At 47.1% G+C, this 21,520-nt stretch overlaps 1 protein-coding gene across 1 annotated transcript in view; it reads right to left on the bottom strand.

The window, feature by feature from the left end:
- Positions 1 to 4,561: 4,561 nt before the first annotated feature.
- The window catches only part of CPSF4 (cleavage and polyadenylation specific factor 4), an 18,047-nt gene continuing 1,088 nt past the window's right edge, over positions 4,562 to 21,520 (bottom strand). The window contains exons 2-8 of the mRNA XM_044302739.1: positions 20,698 to 20,748; positions 8,689 to 8,841; positions 8,388 to 8,483; positions 8,212 to 8,305; positions 6,043 to 6,115; positions 5,745 to 5,915; positions 4,562 to 4,895 (exon numbers count right to left, since the gene is read on the bottom strand). Coding sequence (XP_044158674.1) covers positions 4,827 to 4,895; positions 5,745 to 5,915; positions 6,043 to 6,115; positions 8,212 to 8,305; positions 8,388 to 8,483; positions 8,689 to 8,841; positions 20,698 to 20,748 — 707 coding nt within the window. The 3' untranslated portion in view covers positions 4,562 to 4,826. The remainder of the gene's footprint in view (positions 4,896 to 5,744; positions 5,916 to 6,042; positions 6,116 to 8,211; positions 8,306 to 8,387; positions 8,484 to 8,688; positions 8,842 to 20,697; positions 20,749 to 21,520) is intronic.

Raw genomic sequence — 21,520 nt, 5'->3', positions numbered from 1 at the left:
TGCAATTTTCTGTTGCCTTCAATAGTGCCTCTTTTAAGTAGTCCCATTTCTCCTCGACTCTACTGAAACTTTTCCAATCTGATAGGGACTCTTATACCACTAATCTAATTTTAGATAAGTAAATTTTTCTAAAACCTTAAACTTTTGTTTTTGTGTGGTGTGACTCAGTCACTGTACTTCTAGTATAGCACACTGACTGGTGATCACTAGATCCCAAGCTTTCCCCTACAGTAATATCAGATACCAAAATCCCATTTGTGAATACTAAATCTAAAATGGCTTTCTTCCGGGTTGGCTCCTCAACTACTTGCTGTAGAGATAATCCCAGTAGGGAATTTAGAATATCTGTGCTCCTGGCAGAACTAGCTATTTTGGTTTTCCAGTTGACATCAGGAAGATTGAAGTCTCCCATAATGATAGCAAAATGACATTGAAGGGGGAAGTTATTTCCTCAACTAGTAGATCATCTAATTCTTTGACTTGGCTAGGTGGTCTATATGTCACACCTACACGAGTTACCTTACGATTATCAAGCTGCAAGGTAACCCAAACGGACTCTAAATTGTTCTCGCTAACTTGTATCAAATTAGATTTTATGCTATCTTTCACATATAGGGCCACGCCTCCCCCTTCTTGCCTTCTCTGTCTTTCCTGTATAGAGAGAACCCTGGTATTGTTATATCCCAGTCATTACTCCCATTGAACCACATCAGCCACAAAATCTATATTCTCAGATGCCATTATAGCCTCAAGTTCATTGATCTTATTCCCTAAGCTGCCAGCATTTGTAGACAAGAATCTGAGCTTGTCATTTCTTAAAGTATAACGGTCTTTTTTTTTTTGGGGGGGGGGGGGGGGGGAGTATTGGATTGTGGTGATTAATATCTCCTTGGTGGCCATATTTAAACTTTTCACTGTGTATTCAATTACCCCTTAATTCCATAGTTTTGTTCCCTCTACTGCCTATTTTTATCTGTGCTTAAAATCATGTTGCTATGCAGGTCCGTCCTCTGTGTTGAAGGACGGAGGACGCAGAAGCGCAGCCTGCAAGGTCAGATTACAGACAGCAAGGGACTGTGTGTAAATGATTAAAGCCAGGTCCTCCCCAGCAGCTGATAACAGTGCCTGGGCTGTGTGCACTTCTCCCTGTTCCTGCGCTTGGCAGACGCTCCCTCACTCAGCAGACTGGGACAATGCAGAGCCGAATCAGCGCAGAGCAGGGAATGGAGATCTGCCGTCTTCTCAGTGTATAAATGAGAGCAACATGTGGTAAGAGGACCCCTTTCTGCTGCAGGAGATTAACCCTTTAGGGTGGAGGGCTCTGGTTACTGACACTTTTGAAGGGCTATTGTTACTGGCTAGTGAGGGCAGGCGGGATTAGCCCCAGGGTGAGGGCAGTGGCGGCCATCTTAACTAAATAGAGAAATTGCAGTTTTATGCAGACTGGTTGCTAAGGGCTGAATCTTATTAAATATGGGGTAAGTCAGTCTAATAGTAACTGATTCTGAAATATCATGTTATTAGTAACTACATATATGAAAATTGAAATTAGGGTCTAAGTGTGACAGTTATCGTTTAACCTTTGTGCTACTGGCATCTTCTCGCATTGTTCCAGGGGGCAGTTGTACTGCTGGATTATCACTCTTTTGTCCCCCTTTCCGAGGTTAAATGCTCCTTAGCAAATACTTGGAACTGTTTACTGAGGACATTCGTTCCCTTGAGAGAAAGATGCAAACCATCTTTCTTGTACAGTTCTTTTCCATTCCAACGAGAGCCAACATGAGACACAAAGCCAAACCCTTGGTTCAGACACCATTCACCAAGCCATACATTGAATTCCTTAATGCGCATCTTCCTGTCATGCTGAAGGTTATGCACAGGCAAAACTGCAGAGAATGAAACAGTTGATGCAACCTCCCGTATATCCTTTCCAAGTGTGTGAAAAGCTTCTTTCACCTTTGAAACCTCATTGCAAGCAAGATCATTTGTCCCAAGATGGACAATAACATTCACCTCCCTTTCCTGCTTTGCTTGCCTAACAATATTAAGGATCTGTCATCTATCCCTGCTAGCGGTAGCACCAGGGAGACATCTCACACCACCATTTTTCTCAAACTTCACACCTATGATGGAATCGCCCACCAACAGCTGCTTACCATCAGTCCACACCTTCTCCTTTTTGTCTTTGGCTGCAGTCTTGCATACTTTAGGCATGGGAGATGATTGTTTCTCACCCACTGTGCTTGAGCCATCCTCCATGTTGCTCTTGCACTCTGAAAGTGCTGCAAATGAATTATGGAGAGCCACAGACTGTGGGACATGTCTACTATCCACAACTCTCAGTCTACCAGAACCTGCAGTAAACCATCTTCCATTTCTAGGGGGCCTCTGTGGCAGTGGCATTGCAACGTTCTCAGCCCAAGTTTAATGGGTAATTTACGAATCTCATATTTAAAAAATGCAATTTCCTGCTGCATTATGGAGAGCTGTCTACAGATCAGACAGCATCCAAACCTCCGAAGAGTGGAACCTGAAATAAAAGCACAACAATTCCTGCACAGAACCAGGTCTGTCATTTTAAAGAGGGGAAAGATTTTAAACAAACAAATCTTGTTTAGATTGTATCCACCTCCAGAATCACTTATAAAATCAGCACTTGAAAAATGTCCTATGTTGCTATATATACACACACACTCCCACAAAAGCTCCTCCCCCAACAGCACCCCGTTATCTCATTTGCCAATGGGCTGCTGTGTAACTATTTACATGCGGCGGGCGCCATTGCCTGCAGCACGTAAGGGGTTAAACAGCCTGTATTGGCATTCCTGCTGGTCTAGGCTGTTAAAGCAGGAGCTTGGCTCTCAGAGAGCCAAGCCCCTGCTCCCCACGTTTGTGTAAAGGCAGCGGCCCAGCCTAAGGCCCCTTAGTGACCTCTGTAAAAAGGAATATTGGTAAGGGGTTAAAACAACTAAACAATAGGCTAACAATGCACACTTTCATACCAAATTTTTCGAAACTGAGGTAGTGTAAAAATGCTAAAATGTCACAAAATTTTTGCGCAAGAAAGCACAAAAGGCCACAAAGGCCTATTTTACAACTTTTTGAAGCTAGAATTATGGAGTGCTGGGTTTGAAATACTATCCACAGTAATACTGTGTCTCCTAGGCTCCCATATACAGTACATCAAAACTTCTAAGATGGAAAAGTGAAACACTCACCTAAAGAATTATTAGGAACACCATACTAATACGGTGTTGGACCCCCTTTTGCCTTCAGAACTGCCTTAATTCTACGTGGCAATTATTCAACAAGGTGCTGATAGCATTCTTTTGAAATGTTGGCCCATATTGATAGGATAGCATCTTGCAGTTGATGGAGATTTGAGGGATGCACATCCAGGGCACGAAGCTCCCGTTCCACCATATCCCAAAGATGCTCTATTGGGTTGAGATCTGGTGACTGTGGGGGCCATTTTAGTACAGTGAACTCATTGTCATGTTCAAGAAACCAATTTGAAATGATTCAAGCTTTGTGACATGGTGCATTATCCTGCTGGCAGTAGCCATCAGAATCCTACATGGTGGTCATGAAGGGATGGACATGGTCAGAAACAATGCTCAGGTAGCCCGTGGCATTTAAACGATGGCCAATTGGCACTAAGGAGCCTAAAGTGTGCCCAGAAAACATCCCTCACACTATTACACCACCACCACCAGCCTGCACAGTGGTAACAAGGCATGAGGGATACATGTTCTCATTCTGTTTACACCAAATTCGGACTCTACCATTTGAATGTCTCAACAGAAATAGAGACTCATCAGACCAGGCAACATTTTTCCAGTCTTCAACAGTCCAATTTTGGAGAGCTCGTGCAAATTGTAGCCTCTTTTTCCTATTTGTAGTGGAGATGAGTGGTACCCGGTGGGGTCTTCTGCTGTTGTAGCCCACCTTTCTTTCCTATTCTGACATTCAGTTTGGAGTTCAGGAGATTGTCTTGACCAGGACCACAACCCTACATGCATTAAAGCAACTGCCATGTGATTGGTTGACTAGATAATCGCATTAATGAGAAATAGAACAGGTGTTTCTAATAATTCTTTAGGTGAGTGTATGTCCGCAGTAACATTCAAATTCTACCTCTCATTTTTAAGCGGTCTCTTAAATGAAAGCTGCTGCCTGATTGGTTGCTGTATCTCTTATTTTGTTCTTCCTATGAAATAAAAGTGGAATTGGCTTATGAAAACACACTATACAGAAGTTTTGGGTGCTTTTCATTTACAACTTGAAGTCAGGCCTAGTTCACACTTCAATGTTTGGTCAGCGATTTCCATTAGTGATTGTTAGCCAAATCCAGGATTGGAGCCTCCACAGAGAAAGTATAATGGAAAGATGTTCTGTGTTGTTGAGCCGCACCTGGTTTTGGATCAATAAATAAATAAATACATACTGATAAAAATCACTGACCAAATCACTGAAGTGTGAACTAAGCCTCATGGTGGAACCCTCTGCAATCGCAGATTTATCAGATGGTCTTGCAATGATATACAAATAAATGCAGTAGAACAGTACAAATAAATGTACACTTTTTATTAAAAAAAATGAATTGCCAAAATATAATTTTGGGAAGTGACTGAAACAAGGGAAATGTTTCTTTAGAAATGGCAAACAAAAATTTAAGTTTGCCCAGTTATTTACAGAAGAGAAGAAACCTGACATTTGAAAAAGTTAAAATTATATATATAAAAAATAAAGCCCAGTGTCCTTTCATTTCTCCACCAAAAAACATCTTTCATTTCGCCGGATCCTCCACACACGTAGGGCTTCAGTCACTGTCCGCTCAGGAATGCCAAATGACCCTTTGTACATCTGTTGGCATAATGTCCCTTCTCACCGCACTGCAGACAAAATGTAGAACATAAATAGCATTCTTAGAACAGTAAAGCGGCCACAAGTGTCGGAAAACAGTCCCGTGTCGTAAAAGCCATTTTGAGCTGACGTGTGCCATGTTTTTGTGTCAGGAGACATCATACAATGATTAGGATCGGAACAAAAAAATATGGACCTGCCTACAACACAGGGCCAATTTTATTTTTTTCAAGGCCATTTCAAGTTCCCAGTCGGTCCCTGCCCCCAGGATTAGAAAGTGGCTTAGTTCTGTGTGATCGCTGCAGCCAATCACAGGCCTCAGATGTCACCTCTGCTTGAACAGCATGTTGTCATGACATGGTGTTCAAGCACATGTTACAGCTGAAGCTCGTGAATGGCTGCAGCGGTCACAGAACTAAGCCATTTCCCGATCCTGCGGGGAATAGGGCAGCAGCGGCACAGTAGGACCAAGGACACATGATTTTTTGGGGGGTTTTCTAATGGAGCAGAGGTGAGAACCATTGGGGTAGTCGGCTCATAGGCTGGACAACCCCTTTAATTAGACCCATCAGGCATATTAAATTTTAGTAGTGTACATGGGAGGGACAGGCTTGGTTGACTACCACGGTGTGCCCCTATTCAGGAAGGAAGGAAGGGGTGGCAGGTACGATCATCAATTGTGGAAGGAATAGAAAAGGTACACCAGGAAGGGCTGTAACGATTAGTGCAGATCTGTTACTACTATAGGGGTCTGGAAACCATTGTATTTAATGAGCAGAGCTCCTATGCACTAACGTTCTCAGCTAAGCTGTGCAGTATTAAACATAATACAGATGCACAAGGCCTAGTAGGAACACATCATGCACATAACAGCTTACCTTATAACAGGTGACCTGTTCCAGTGGTCTGGGCCCCCGATTTCCTATATTATTGTTCTGTGATTGCATGACACCGATGGTCTGTGGAGACCGTTGCTGGCCTAAAGGTGAACTCTGGCTTGTTAACTGGATGAGGGAGGACGATCTCTGCGACGACTGGCTGTTATTTTGCTGCAGGCATAAAAGAAAAGAAAAAGTCATTTCACAGACCACAGCAAGTGCCATTATTAATACATCATGTCAGCCAACGGCATTCCACTTCACATTTATACCCAATTCTCATTACAAAGCTAATTACCTTTTGCTGGTTCTGGGTCTGTTGAGGTAGAGGAGGTTGTTCAGTAGCACCCATAGGCAATTCAAATCGGGGGCTGCAAAATTAAACAGAATTAATTCCACACTGCAAAGGAGAGGACGCAAGAACCTTAGAAAATACAACATTACTCTTCTGTTTGATCCCTGGCTCGTCCAGTGGCTACCACTGCTCTTTGTCTATGTTCCTGGAGAAGTGACATGCAATGGATCCATCAGGCCGCTGCAGCCCAACCACAATGTCAGCATGGATGACACATGACTGCTGAGGGTGTACAGCATGTCTCCACTCCAGGAATACACAAAGACCATCAGGGACTGATGAGGACCCCCAATGTGCTGGAGCAGGAGAGGAATTAGCAGGTGAGTAAACTTTGCTTCTATATAACATTTAGTGCAGTTATTTTAATGTATTAAAGAGGACCTTTCACCGATCCTGACATTGTGAACTAAGTATACAGACATGTAGAGCGGCGCCCGGGGATCTCACTGCACTTGCTATTATCCCTGGGCGCAGCTCCGTTCTCCCGCTATGCCCTCCCAGCCTGTGAGCTCTGCGCTGCAGCAGAACAAGGGCAGACTCCGCCTACCATAACTTAGTGACCGAAATCTCTGCCTACCATAACTTAGTGACCGAAGATACCGGAGGGCATAGCGGGAGAACGGAGCGGCGCCGCTCTCCATGTCTGTATACTTAGTTCACAATGTCAGGATCAGTGAAAGGTCCTCTTTAAAAGGCTATGGACATCTTTGCTGGCAATCTTTTTATCATTTCCTTTTACTCATTTGGGGCTAAAACTTTCTTTCAATTGGTCTGCATTTCAACAGCGTTTATAGCTTTCAGTTTTAGTGCATCTGCAGTATTGCTCTCGAAATCCATCAGGGAGCTGCTCTGATGGCTTGATCTGTAGCCCTTATCTCTGAAGTTCTGACAGCTCATAAACACTCATTATAGCTACATTTTTATCAAACTTATAAGAATTTAATGCTGTAGAGGAAAAAATTATAATTTGATTTAAAAATAAAAAATAAAGACTGATTAAAATAAATGATTTTAGTCCAAAATTAACACAATGCTATGATACAAAATAGTCCCCAAATGTGTCCATAGCCTTTAAACTCTGGGGCAATTTCAGGGCCATTCAGTAATCCAATTTAACACCCTGCAGGTTCAGTCACTGCCAAATTAGGCTACTTTCACACTAGCGTTCGGGTTTCCGTTCGTGAGCTCCGTTTGAAGGAGCTCACGAGCGGACCCGAACGCAGCCGTCCAGCCCTGATGCAGTCTGAATGGAGGCGGATCCGCTCAGACTGCATCAGTCTGGCGGCGTTCAGCCTCCGCTCCGCTCGCCTCCGCACGGACAGGCGGACAGCTGAACGCTGCTTGCAGCGTTCGGGTGTCCGCCTGGCCGTTCGGAGGCGTGCGGATCCGTCCAGACTTTCAATGTAAGTCAATGGGGACGGATCCGTTTGAAGATGCCACAATGTGGCTCAATCTTCAAGCGGATCCGTCCCCCATTGACTTTACATTGAAAGTCTGGACGGATCCGTCCCAGGCTATTTTCACACTTAGCTTTTTTTTGCTAATATAATGCAGACGGATCCGTTCTGAACGGAGCCTCCGTCTGCATTATTATGAGCGGATCCGTTCAGAACGGATCCGCCCGAACGCTAGTGTGAAAGTAGCCTTAAAGGAATTTTACTGTAATTGCCAAATTCTTAAAGACTATCAATGATGCCCATAAACGCTGAACAAGATAAGAAAAATGCTCAGCCAGTGAACAGAACCCATGTGCCAGAGTGGCCCTGATTCTGGGAGATAAAATGTTATTCTAATTCCAGAAAACCACTTTAGTGGTCAATTAAATCCCATAAAATATCAGAAGCATGGCTGTGGAGACAGAACTATCAGTATTACTATAGGCAGCAGCCTTCTCTGTGCTTTATCTTACATATATATGTATATGTTCAGGGCTGTGGAGTCGGAGCATTTATCTACCAACTCCACAGCCCTGTACATGTTGCAGGAAACCCTCAATCGCTTTAAGTTTTAAGGTCTGTTGAATTGTAGGCTGCAGATAAAAGCCTTCTACCCAAAATGTGAACATCCCTTGATAGTGGAGAGCAGAATACAGGACACAGAGATGATACTCACTGCATGAATTTACAGTTCGGGCCTTCAGGACAAAATCCAACTAGATAGTTGACACAAATGACTCTACGTGTATGCCGATGCCTGCATAGGGGACCTACAAGAAAAGCAAAGCTTTCAGACATCTACATCTGTGGCAGGCTCCAGGTTATCAGATTTCTATGCTTTAGATACCTTACCATGTTTACAGAAGCCTCTATCATACCAAGGGCAGTCCTTTATCTTGGATTCTGGGTCAATATGTAAAAATGGGCACTCCTTGTTACTGCACTCGCCTACAAAAAGGGCAAAGGCGACATACAATGTAAATCTAAAAAGCCTATACTTTTAATGGAACACTTCGAACAACATTTTCAGTTGCAGAAATGGTTGCAAAAAAAAAAATTATATATATATATATATATAAATAAATCTGCTGCAGGAAAATTCACCCCTCATATAGCAAACCATTGTAAAGAAGTAAAGACTAAAATAACTCACCAAACTTTGAGTAGAAGTAGCACTCTGGCATTTTGGTCATGTCATATTCATGCAGGAACTCACACTGGTCCCCTTTCTTACAAAGCCCTCGTAACCAGTGCTTACAGACCACAGTCTTCTCCCCACTAATATGACGAAAAGGGCACATGCCCCCTAAAATCAAATCAAAAGAATCTTAAGACACACAGTATAATGACAAGGAAAAAAGTTCCATAGTACTGGTCATTTTCTGCTTCAATATAAACTAGTATTGTATTTACGACGATTAGGTTGTCCAGGGACCTCTTCTATACATTTCCAACACTGAGGTATAAAATGTACTCCTAGAAGGTTATCAGCCAGGATCACCATCCTGCCACTACACACTGAGCCCTTAGGACCCCTGAAGTGACCATGCTTCTTCTCTATGCTGGAGCAGCCACACTCGGGATCTTGCTTCAGTAGCTGGAACCAAAGCAGCCGTGTGGGGGATGCTGGGGTGCTGGTCCTACCACTTACCCAGAAGTTGGGGAGAGCAATAGATCGCAGAGTGGGGTCATGTAGGAGATAATTTACACAGGAAATATGATAAATACGTTATGAGACTATTGCTAACAACGCAGTGAAGGGACTGGAAGCTTTTGTTTTTTTCCTCCTTCTCCTTCCTTCCCCCGGATAACACCTAAAGAGGACTTTTCACCACGAAATGCAGTGTAATCTGGAGACCGCATGTTATTGAGCAGGAGATGCTGTGCAGGTTAATACAGAGTATATGGTAGTTTTGTGGGAAAAGATTATTTTTACATTTATCTCTCTATTTCTGACTTCAGTTATACACGGGGAGGTACAATTAGTGACTGACAACTATCTCAGTACACACAGTTACACAGGGAATGCTACCAAACACTGGCAACACCTCCAACAGATATCAGTGACTGACAGCCATATCTGTATACACGATTAGGGCTGTTTCACACGAACGGATGCCGTGCGTTTCATCCGCAGCGTGAATGACAGCAGAGACATGGAGCATTAACATGACCGATAATGCTCCGTGCCTCTCTGATCTCTTTACTACAAAATCACGGTGACAACTTTATCTCACTGTGAATTTGTAGTAAAGAGATCACAGAGAGGCACGCATGTTAATGCTCTGTGTCTCTGCTGTTCAGTGAGGGACTTGGCCGTCATTCATGCTGCAGGTGACACGCACGGCATCCCCTCGTGTGAAACAGCCCTTACACAGAGAATGCTATAAATCACCGATAACAACAACAACCCCCCCCCTATGTACAGTTATCTGTAACTAACAGTTCTCTGTACACACAGTTAGGGCTCATGCACACGACCATATGTATTTTGAGGTAGACAAAATATGTCTATTTTACTTATTTTTTTTGATTTTTAACTTTTTTTTCTTTTTTTACATAAAAAATAACCCCCCCAAAAACACTTTTTATTTTACACTTTGCGTCCCCCATAAGGTCATACAAGACCTCTGGAGGGACATTTAACTTCCCTTTTTTTTTTTTCTCTCTCTCTCACTACTGATTTCTCCTGCAACTGGGGCTGACATAGTAGCCCTAGTTACAGGGGAAATACACCCCCCAGAGAGGCTGTACAGCCTCAGTGCAGGGCTGATTGAGGTCTGTGGAAGACCCGACAGCTCCTGCACTCTCCCGGCCCCGATGGTCACATGACCACCGGGCCAGAACAGGTAGCGCATAGCGTTGAGCGCCATGTATACAGTAATCTAGAAGGCAGGGACACCTGGGAACTGTCCCTGCCTTCTCCCTGGGGTGCCCTGATGTCACCGACATCTCTGAATGGACGTTCCAGAACGTCCATTCAGAGATAAACATCCACCCATAGGACGTTTATATCCTATGGGCGGATGTGAGATGGTTAAAAGGGGTATTCCCATCACATACAATGAGGGCATATCGCTAGGATATGCTCCCATTGTCTGATGGTCTGGGTCCTACACCTACAAGGAGAACAGAGCGGGGAGAGCTGTGGCTGGAGGACCCCGGGTTTTCTCCACCACCAAGCGCTGCTCCCATACAAGTGAATGGGAGCGCACCGCGCATGCGCAGCCCCTGCTCCCATTAATTTCTATGGGGCAGACGGAAATAGCAGAGCCAGCACTCAGCTTTTTTCGGCTGCCTCATAGAAATGGATGCAGGGCATTAATTTCCCAGCTCTCTTCTCGTTGTAGGTGCAGGTCCCAGAGGTGGGACTCACATCTATCTTCCAATGGGGGCATATTTTAGCAATATGCCCCCATTGTCTGATGGCAAAACCCCTTTAAATGGGGTTGTCAGCTTTGTGGCGTTTTTAACCTTCAACCCCAGCCTGCTCCACTTGTTAAAAAAGAAAACAGACTGACCTGCTCCCCACCCCTCCGTTCTGTCTCCATTGAGAGGTCTTCCGGTCCCCATCCTGTAAACCCCCGGACGGACACAGTCACCGCGCAGCTGCAGCCAATGACTGGTGTCAGTGGCGATGTATACCCAAGGGACATGTGACCCAGCAGTGAAGTGCCATTAGGGGAGTCTGAACACAGTGGTGGGCAGCAGGTGAGAATACTTTTGTTTGTTTTTTAACAATTACAGCAGTCCGAGGTTGAGTTAACGAAGTAAAATTGCCGGACAACCGCTTTAACCCCTTAAGGACCCATGACGTATATGTATGTCATATCTGGACGTGACTTAAAGACCCATGACGTACATGTACTTCATGAGGTCTGCGGGAAGATTGGGGCGGAATTGCGGCACCATGGCTTTTCTTACAGGCAGCCATGCCAGGTAAGGGCAGCATGGTGCTGATCTGCCCCCCTGCAGCTCCAAGCGCTGCTATTAGCTGATTAATGAGACCAGCACATTGCAGCGCAGGAAGTTGTCAGAAGCTGCGGGGCAGGAGGTCAGGGGACGGTGCAGCACCGGTCACATCCGAGGTGAGGCAGGGGACACCAGTGTTTTGGATCCCCTGCCAGCGCTGCGATTGGCTAGAACTACGCTCCAGCCAATGGCAGCGCTATAGCTGCACAGGAAGCGGCTGAACTTCCCTGCATGCAGCCATTCAAGCTTGTGACTGCATGCAGAGAGGTTCTATGCTGCTGTGGCTTGATGGGACTTGTGGTGTACCACCACTGTGAATTTAACCCTTTTGCTGCTGAAAAGAAAGAAGAACAACATCTGGAATAGCTGAACAGATTTTTTTATTTGAAGCTGTTCCAGATCCCTCAGTTTCTGTTCAGAATCTACCATTCTTCCATGGAATATTAATTTAATTTGATCCTTTATGCTCCCTGTAATATTTCCACTTTATATCTGATTTAGTCCACCTCGCTTGCATATCCACTTTCCAACAACCACTACATATTCTTTTCTGTGAGACACCTGTTTGCTAAAAAGTACCCTTTCCGGGGGGGGGGGGGGGGGGGGAGCCCTGCCATGCGCACATACATCATTTTTTGAGCATATTGGGTGTTGGCATATTCGGGGGGAAATGGGGAACAAAATGTGGGGTGCATTTTGTCCTGTTACCCCTTGTGAATTTTTTATTTATTTTCACAGCCAAGTGTTTCCTAATTCTGTGAAACGCCTGATGGGTCAAAGTGCTCACTACACACCTTGAAATATTCCTTGAGGGTAGTTTTGCGACATAGCTCCCAATTACCATTCCAGCTAAATCCTCTCTCCTAACAGCCATATGGTGCTCCATATGGGGTGTTGGCGTATTCAAGGGGAAATGGGGAACAAAATGTGGGGTGCACTTTGTTCTGTTTTCCCTTGTGAAAGTGTAAAATGTGGGTGTAAAACAACTTTTCCTTGAAAAAAATTACATTTTTCATTTTCACAGCCAAGCTTTTCCTAATTCTGTGAAACGCCGGATGGGTCAAAGTGCTCCCTACACACCTTGAAATATTCCTTGAGGTGTGTAGTTTCCGAAATGGGGTCGCATTTTGGGGGGTTCCACTGTAGGGCCACCTCAGGGTGTCTTCATATGCGACATAGCTCCCAATTACCATTCCAGCTAAATCCGCTCTCCAAAAGCCATATCGTGCTCCTTCCACTCTGAAGCCTGCTGTGCGCCCATACATCAGTTTATGAGCACATATGGGGTGTTTCTGTAAACTACAGATTCAGGGTAACAGATTTTTGAGTTTTGTTTGGCTGTTAACCCTTGACGTGTTACAGAAAAAACAAGATTTTGTATAACTTACCAGTAAAATCTTTGGGGGACACAGAAGACCTTAGGTATAGCTCAGCTACCTAGGAGGCGTGACACTAAGTGAAAACTGTTAAGCCCCTCCTCCACAGCTATACCCTCAGCCTGGAGAGAGAGACTGCCAGTTGCATGTCCAAGTAGTGAGAAAAGGCAATGTCCAACAAATGGAACCAACAAGTCAACTACCCAACCGGGTAAACCAAATCCAGAAACCGTGTAGAATAAAACAATGAATGGGTGGGTGCTGTGTCCCCCAAGGAAGAATGAGAGAGATTTTACTGGCAAGTTATACAAAATTCTCGTTTTCTTGCCCATTTTCCTTGGGGGGACACAGAAGACCTTGGGACGTCCGAGAGCAGTCCAAGAGGGGAGGGACCACAGCTCCAAGGCGAAGCACCCGAAGGCATGAAGGAACCGCCGCATGCAAACCCAGGCGGCCTAAGGCAGCATCCGCCGAAGCCAGAGTATGCACCCTGTAGAACTTGGTAAGGCGTGCAAGGAAGACCAGTGGCCGCCTTGGACAATTGCATGGCCGAAGCCCAATGCCTCCGGCCCAGGAGGCACCGACTGCTCTGGTGAAATGAACGGTGACACCAAAAGCAGAACCCTGCCCTTGGTGCGGTAATCTCAGTAATAGCCATTCTGATGAAGCGGAGGAAAGCCACCCTGGAGGCCGTCAAACCTTTGCGCGGACCTCTTGGAAACACAAGAGACCTAGCGTCGACAAGAGTCAGATCTCCAAGTAAAACTGCAAGGCCCAAACAATGTTCAATCGGTGAAGTGTCCGTTCCCGGGGGTGGGAATGGGAGGACGATAGCCTCGTTGAGATTAAGGCAGATACCACCTTCAAGAGGAAGGAAGGGACGAGATGGAGAACAGCCGCCATTCAGACACCCGTCAGAGACCTGATGGCAACAGAAACACAACCGTACAGGACAGAAGGAGTAGGGAGAACTTCTGTAACGGCTCCAAGGGAAAGATTGGAGCGCCGAGAGCTCAGTATGTAGTTCTCAGGGCGGTACCGGGGAATGGTACAGAGGAACCAAAGAGCCACTCCATGGAAGAAGGTCTTGACAGGCCCAGGATGGCCAGGGAACGCTAGAAGAGGAAGGACAGCGCCGACACTAGACACTTCAAGTAAGAGTTCCAGTCCCATGTCTAGGCTGGACTGGAGAAAGAAAGAACCATGGGGAGAGAAAGGCAGAGTGGGGGAATGCCCAGCTTCCCACAGAACCCCAAGTCCGACAACAGATCCTGGACGAAGCACGGCAGGGAGCAAACACTAGCGTGCCCGCTAGAATCGCCTGGGCAAGCGGGAGAAAACCCAATGTGATCAAGCGCAGACCAGTAATACGGGCAGAAGGGTCGGCAAAACTGGTCCCGTCGCCCCCCCCCCCCGAGCAACATCGTCCCGTATCCAACCGGAGTGGGGGAGCAGAAGGACAGACGGAAGGAACCGAAAAGGTCCGCTCAGCATCCGACAGATGCCAGGACAAGACAGGCTAAAGTCCATGTTGACGTAGCCACCACAGGAAGGTGTTCTACAGTCCCGGTGTGGGAGATCTAAGGACAATCTTGACCGAAGGGTAGTCCTCCCAAGTTACAGAGAAAGGTAAGTCCACAGCAGGACCATTGCCCAGAATGGAAAACGCAATCTGCACCCAGCGGGAGAACAGAACGCGGTAGACCCGGTAAATAGGCCCACAGTTAGTACTGCCAGTGAGAACGAGGGAGACTGTACGAGACCACAAGGAACACCAGAACCATCCAAGTGAACAACCATGCTCTCCCCTTCTGAAGCCTGGCCGGGGCAGAAGCCACATCGGAGTGATATGCCCCGAGCGGGAGCCAAAACAGAGCCAGCGAGGAAAGCAGTCGAGACAGAGGCCAGCATAACACCCTCCAACCGAAAGGAGGAGTGGGCAACAGGGAAGCCATAGGACAGCTCAAAAGCAGAAACCCCGCTACTCTGCGAGACACCCTGCTCGCTGCCTCACAGAAGGCGAATACCCTGAAGAACCCAAAGTGGAGGTCCCCAGACATGGATAAAATCGAGCACCCAAGAGACGTTGGGTGACCATTCCCGAGAAGAGCGGCCCGAACCTGGTAGCAGATCAGACTGAAGCGCAGAGGGCGCCAATAGGAAGGACTCATACCACACTGCATCCGAAGAGGAGGAAATGGTAGTAGGCAAGGGAACCGTAGTCCCGCCAGAGCCAACGTAGAATTCGAGGGGCGCTGCAGACAGCACTCTCGACCATGTGACCGCTTGCACAGGGAAGCAATGCCGCGGGAGGACAAATGGGTACGCATCTAGGAACCACGAACACGGTGGATACCATTACAACGGGACCACAATATACAATCCAAACCAGAGAATGAGTACCACCCAGCTCTGTGAAGTAGAGCCCGTCCGGGTCAGGTGGACAGAATGATCTCTGCAGAGAAGAGTGCAAGGCTTGCGACATGTCGCAGGAGGAAGGGAGGCATACGTACGAGCAGTCCCGTAAGCAAGACAACCCACCTACAGGAGGAGAAGGCATACACGGCTCAAACAACACACAGAGCGCACAACAACGTCCGCTCACTGCAAAAATGGTCACTCAGCGAAGAGGGCCAACCACAGAGACCCACAGTATCTACGGAAGTGCAAAGTGCAACCTGAAAGGGAGTTATGCACAAGACTAGTACGGCATGCGACGGAATGCAAGCAGTCCGCCCAGAAAGGGGGGAAATGTACCTGGCAAACACTGCAGTCGGCAAGAGTGCAAAGGCCCGCCCCAAAAGGGGGGATGCCCAAGGCCAGTATCTATTTCAGAGAAGTAGGACATACCATATTCCGCCCAGAAGGGGGCCATGCACATGGCCACACAGTATCTAGCAGGAACGCAGGAGGTCCACCTAGTGAAAGGGGGGCATGCACAGGGTTATCCTAGCATTAAGTGATTGTGCAATAATCCACCCAACACCGAATTTCGTGAGAGTGCAACTACTCCACCAATGAAGGGGGACATGTACCAGTCCAGCACAGCATATACAAGGACAGCCGTGAATCTTGTGAGCGTGGAAAATTCCACACACGGAATGAGGGGTGGTCATGCACAAGGCCAGCACCGTATCCAATGGGAGAGCAAGCACTCCACCTATGTTAGAGGGCCATGCTCATGGCCAGCAACGTATCCGGTGAGAATGCAAAATGCTGCCCAGAAAGGGGGGTCATGCACATGGCTAGCATCGCATCCAGGGAGAGTGCGAGCACCCCGCCATGGATGAGGGTCATGCACATGGCCAGCAACGTACTGGCGAGAGAACAAATACAGTCGGTGAGAGTGTATGTATGCAGTCTTAGGAAAGGAGGCATGCACATTGCCGGCAGCAGATCCAGTGAGAGTGCAAGCACCCCACCAGCGCCACAGCCAGGGAGCGTGACATGCCGCCTATGGAAGGGGGGGGGGGGCATGCGTACGGTCAGCACTGCGTGAGGTCAGGCTGCAGCGTCCAGCGCAGCCCACAAGAAATCCTTTTTTTTTTTTTTTATAAACAGCCTCTCTGAGGCAGGAATGGGGCCACCATACAGGGGCACAGCCTTTCAGAGAGGCAAATACAGGCCCATGAGGAAGCCTAGATCTGACAGGGTCTCCTCTAAATGGGAGCAGGTCCGTACCCAAAGGGTTAACAGGGATCCGGCCTGGGGGCGGCGCTGCGATCCAATGGGGGGGGGGGGGGGGGGGGGGGGGGAGGGGGACCTCCAGGCGGGAAGAGTTTGCTCCTGGATAGGTTCCCGCCCCCTCCAACCGAGGCCTGAATTTTGCGGGACGCAAAGCCAGGGCCTAAATTTTTGCGGCGCCCGGCAGACAGGGGCCGCAAAGTATCTGAGGTACCGGACGGGACCTGAGTTGGAACGGCGCATGTACATAATGGCCGTGGGTGCCCACCCCACGGGCCGGAAGAGTCAGGGGGCCGGGAAGGAGCGCCGGAATTGCGGCCCAGCAGGGCTGCGAAACCATGGCCAAAAAAGTGCGGCGCCCAGCCGATCGGCATGCCCCATGCCTGCCGGGGGCACCCACACCGCGGGCCGGAAGAGTCAGGGGGGGCAGAAAGGAGTGCCGGAGTTGCAGCCCAGTAGGCCGCAAAGCCTGGGCCAAAATTTACGGCGCCGGCCGACCGGAATGCACCGATGGTCGGCTGGCCCTAGTATGCTGCCCAGAAACGTCAGGAGCGGGCCCTTGGCCCTGAGCAGAGCACTGGTAAGGAGGTGAAATACCCTGAAGGGGGACCCTGAGACCGGGTGCCCGTGTTGCGGGACAATGACAGTGTTAGCTAAGGATAAGTCACCTCCCTCACAGGATAAAAAGGGACTCCGGCAGGAGAAGGGAGGGATGCGGCTGAACCTAGTCTGCAGCTAGCGGTGGGAGGCAGCCAGTTGCATGTTCTATGGAGGCCAGGAGGGGAGGGGAGGAGAGGGAGCAGGAAGCAGATTGCCGCCCTGCGGCACCCCAGGGGCCAGCCTAGGTCCAGAGGCACCAGTATGGGGGTCAGGCACGCAGGAGGCCGGGAAAGGGGGGGACGGGACGTAGGGCTGGAGAAGCCACTCTCTCACCATCAGCAGTCTTCACCCTCGGTCCGTTCCAGCAGGGTCGCCCTTCAGCTACTGGCACCGTAGTGGCAGGACGCTGGAAAAGGGACTTGGCGTGCGGGCGACCCTTACGCTGGCGGGATGCAGGGGAGCTAGGCTGCCCTGGTCCACCTTGCCTTCTTTGGGGGAGGCAGCAGTGCGGGTGACCGGCACTGGCGCAGCTCAACCCCGGGAGAAACAGAGAGGTCTAGCGCGTCTCTGTTGTCCCTGATGGTCTGGAAGAAAAAGAAAAAGAAAAAAGTTAAAATCTAAATTTCAACAACGAGAAAACAGCCCTGCAGAGCAGGGAGTGTCTTGCCTCCTTGGACACTAAACAGAAAAACTGGGAGTCTCTCTCTCCAGGCTGAGGGTATAGCTGTGGAAGAGGGGCTTAACAGTTTTCACTTAGTGTCACGCCTCCTATGGAGCTGAGCTATACCAAAGGTCTTCTGTGTCCCCCAAGGAAACTGGGTGAGAAAAATAGATAAAAATGTAAATTGTGTTCAATTGCAAGATGGCGCCTGTCAATTATTCTGGAGAAATCTGCCTTCCAGAAGCCATTTGGTGCTCCTTTACTTCTGACCCCTGTGGTACGCCCATATAGCAGTCTACAAGCACAAACGGGGTATTGCTGTAATCAGGAGAAAATGGGTAACAAATTAGGAGGTGCATTTTCTCCAGTTCCCCCTTTGTGAAAAATGTGCGCCTAAAGTCCATTTTTATGGAAAAAAAAATATATTTTTCATTTTCAAAGCCAATTCCATGAATCACCTTTGAGGACAAAGTTCTCACTACACATCTTGAAATGTTCCTTGAGGGGTGTAGTTTCCAGAATGGGGTCACTTTTGGTTGGTTTCCACTCTAGGGGTACCTCAGGGTGTTTTCATATGCGACATAACTCCCAAAAGCCAATCCTGCAAAATTTGTCCTCCAAAAGCCCTATGGCGTTACTTGCCTTTTGAAACCTGCCATGTGCCCATACATCATTTTTTGAGCACATATGGGGTGTTGGCATATTCGGGGGGAAATTGGAAACAAAATGTGGGGTGCATTTTGTCCTGTTTTCCCTTGTGAAAGTGTAAAATGGGGGTGTAAAGCAACTTTTTCTGGAAAAAAAAATTCATTTTTTTATTTTCACAGCCAAGCGTTTCCTAATTCTGTGAAACGCCTGATAGGTCAAAGTGCTCACTACACACCTTGCAATTTTCCTTGAGGGGTGTAGTTTCTGTAATAGGGTGACTTTTTTGGGGGTTTCCAGTCTAGGGCCACCTCTGGGTGTCTTGATATGCGACATAACTCCCAATTACCATTCAAGCTAAATCTGCTCTCCAAAAGCCATAAGGTGCTCCTTCCACTCTGAAGCCTGCTGTGTGCCCATACATCAGTTTTTGAGCATACATGGGGTGTTTCTGTAAACTCCAGATTCAGGGTAATAGATTTTTAGATTTGTTTGGCTGTTAACCCTTGATATGTTGCAGAAAAAAAGATTACAATAAAAAAAAAAAAAAAAAAAAAAATAATATGAAATTTTTAAATGTCATTCTCATTTTCATTTAATTCTCATGGGGCACCTAAAGGGTTAAAGTTTGTAAAATCAGTTTTGAATAGCTTGAGTGGTGTAGTTTTTTTAAAATGGGGTGATTTATGGGTGGTTTCTAATATATAACCCCCAGAAAGTGACTTCATAACTGAACTGGTCATGATAAAAATTGGGGTTTGAAAACGTTCTTAAAAGTTTAAAGATTTGATTCTAAACTTCTAAGCCTTCTAACGTCCCCAAAAAAATAAAATGTCATTTTCAAAATGATCCAAACAAGAAGTAGACATATGGGAATGTAAAGTAATTAATATTTTTGGAGGTATTACTATCTATTAAAAAAAGTAGAGAAATTGAAATTTGATAATTTTTTCCTTTTTTTTTACATTTGGTATTTTTTTTATAAATAAAAATGACATTTTTTTACTCCATTTTACCACTGTCATGAAGTACAATATGTGACGAGAAAACAATCTCAGAATGGCCTGGATAAGTAAAAGCGTTTTAAAGTTATTACCACATAAAGTGACATGTCAGATTTGCAAAAAATGGCCTGGTCCTTAAAAGGAACCTGTCACCTCCAACAAACATCCCAAGCCGGCAGCAGTACCCGAGAGTAGCCAGCAGCGTGTTTGTAACGATCATTTTCTTCCTTCAGGCAGATGAAGCAAAAGCGGTAAAAACGTTCTTTAATCCCCTGCCGGCGCGCTTCTCTAGTCAGGCTCTAAGTCACGGAGGCAGCGGTCTCCTTGCTTCAAGTCACGGTAACCACGCCCCCTTCCCTGCCCCTTCGCTGTGACTGACAGCCGGCAGTTCGGCAAAGCCAGCCAAACTGTCGTGCCTAAGCGCTGTCAATCACAGCGAAGGGGGCGTGGTTACCGTGACTTGAAGCAAGGAGGCCGCTGCCCCCGTGACTTCCAGCCTGACTAGAGAAGCGGCAGGGGATTAAAGAACTTTTTTTTACAGCTTTTGCTTCATCTGCCCGAAGGAATAAAATGATCGTTCCAAACACGCTGCTGGCTACTCTAAGGTACTGCTGCCGACTTGGGATGTTTGTTGGATGTGACAGGTTCCCTTTAAAGAGGACCTTTCACCGATTATTACAATGTGAACTAAGTATACAGACATGGAGAGCGGCGCCCGGGGATCTCACTGCACTTACTATTATCCCTGGGCGCCGCTCCGTTCTCCCACTATGCCCTCCGGTATCTCCGCTGACTAAGTTATAGTAGGCGGAGTCTGCCCTTGTTCTTCTGTAGCGCTGGCCAATCGCAGCGCAGAGCTTACAGCCTGGGAGGTTATTTTCTCCCAGGCTGTGAGCTCTGCGCTGCGATTGGCCAGCGCTACAGCAGAACAAGGGCAGACTCCGCCTACTATAACTTAGTGACTGAAATCTCCGCCTACTATAACTTAGTGGCCGGAGATACCGGATGGCATAGCGGGAGAACGGAGCGGCGCCCAGGGATAATAGCAAGTGCAGTGAGATCCCCGGGGGCCGCTCTCCATGTCTGTATACTTAGTTCACAGTGTAATAATCAATGAAAGGTCCTCTAAGGTGAAAAATGGCAGGGTCCTTCAGGGGTTAACAGCATAAACATCATACTGCATGTCTGCGCATGGCACTGGTAAGACAAACGCTCCTGACCTTTGCTGCAGGCGGACTTCAAAAAGAATTCGCAAACAGCTGCCCCGGATTCTAGAAAAACAAACAAAACAGTCAATATAAATGTGTGCACCATTCAATTTCATAAACAGTGATATTCCCATCATCCGGCATCTGATAATCCAGCACTTCAATATCAGAAACACGTTTTTGTCATATGTTTAACACACACAAAAAAGTATGCGTTGACAGGTGCCATCCATCACCATAGAGTTCCATTATAAAAAAAACAACTAAAAACGTATACATTAACTTTTTTTTGTTTTGTTTTTAACAATGGAACTCTATGGTGATGGATGCCAGTGTACGGCATCCGTTAACGTATATACGTTTTTTTGTGTATGTTAAACATATGACAAACGTTTTGTGCACCCAACCTTGGCAGAAGGAACTGAAGACGTGCTCCTAACCATTCCCGTGCCCCCAGTTATTGCTCCTATTCCCGCTCTCCAGCCTGCGCTGACCTGGCAGACCTTGAGGAATGGCAACGCAGTGGCACCGGTACTGACGCTTCAGGCTTTGACCCTAGTAAAGTGCATGGGCCTAACTCACCCGTTTCAATTTTGAAGCGCAACAATGGGTTGGAGTTTAGCGGTAAGTGGGGGAGAGGCGAGATGCAACGATATAAGCAAGAAACCAGCCATGTTTCTCTGAATGACCTCAAAAGTCGGAGGGGAAACGGTTCACACTGTAAATTAACTATTAGCTGACTGCAGCCACAAGAACAAGCACCTGAGAATGTGGTTAGGCAGATCATCCTTCACAGGAGCCAACCGAGTAGGCAATTATCGGGAACAGAGCGATC

Source organism: Bufo gargarizans, chromosome 8, assembly GCF_014858855.1.
Source record: "Bufo gargarizans isolate SCDJY-AF-19 chromosome 8, ASM1485885v1, whole genome shotgun sequence".
In the NCBI taxonomy this organism is placed as follows: Eukaryota; Metazoa; Chordata; class Amphibia; order Anura; family Bufonidae; genus Bufo; species Bufo gargarizans.
Note: the sequence above shows the minus strand (reverse complement) of the source record. Positions and strands in the feature narration are given on the sequence as shown.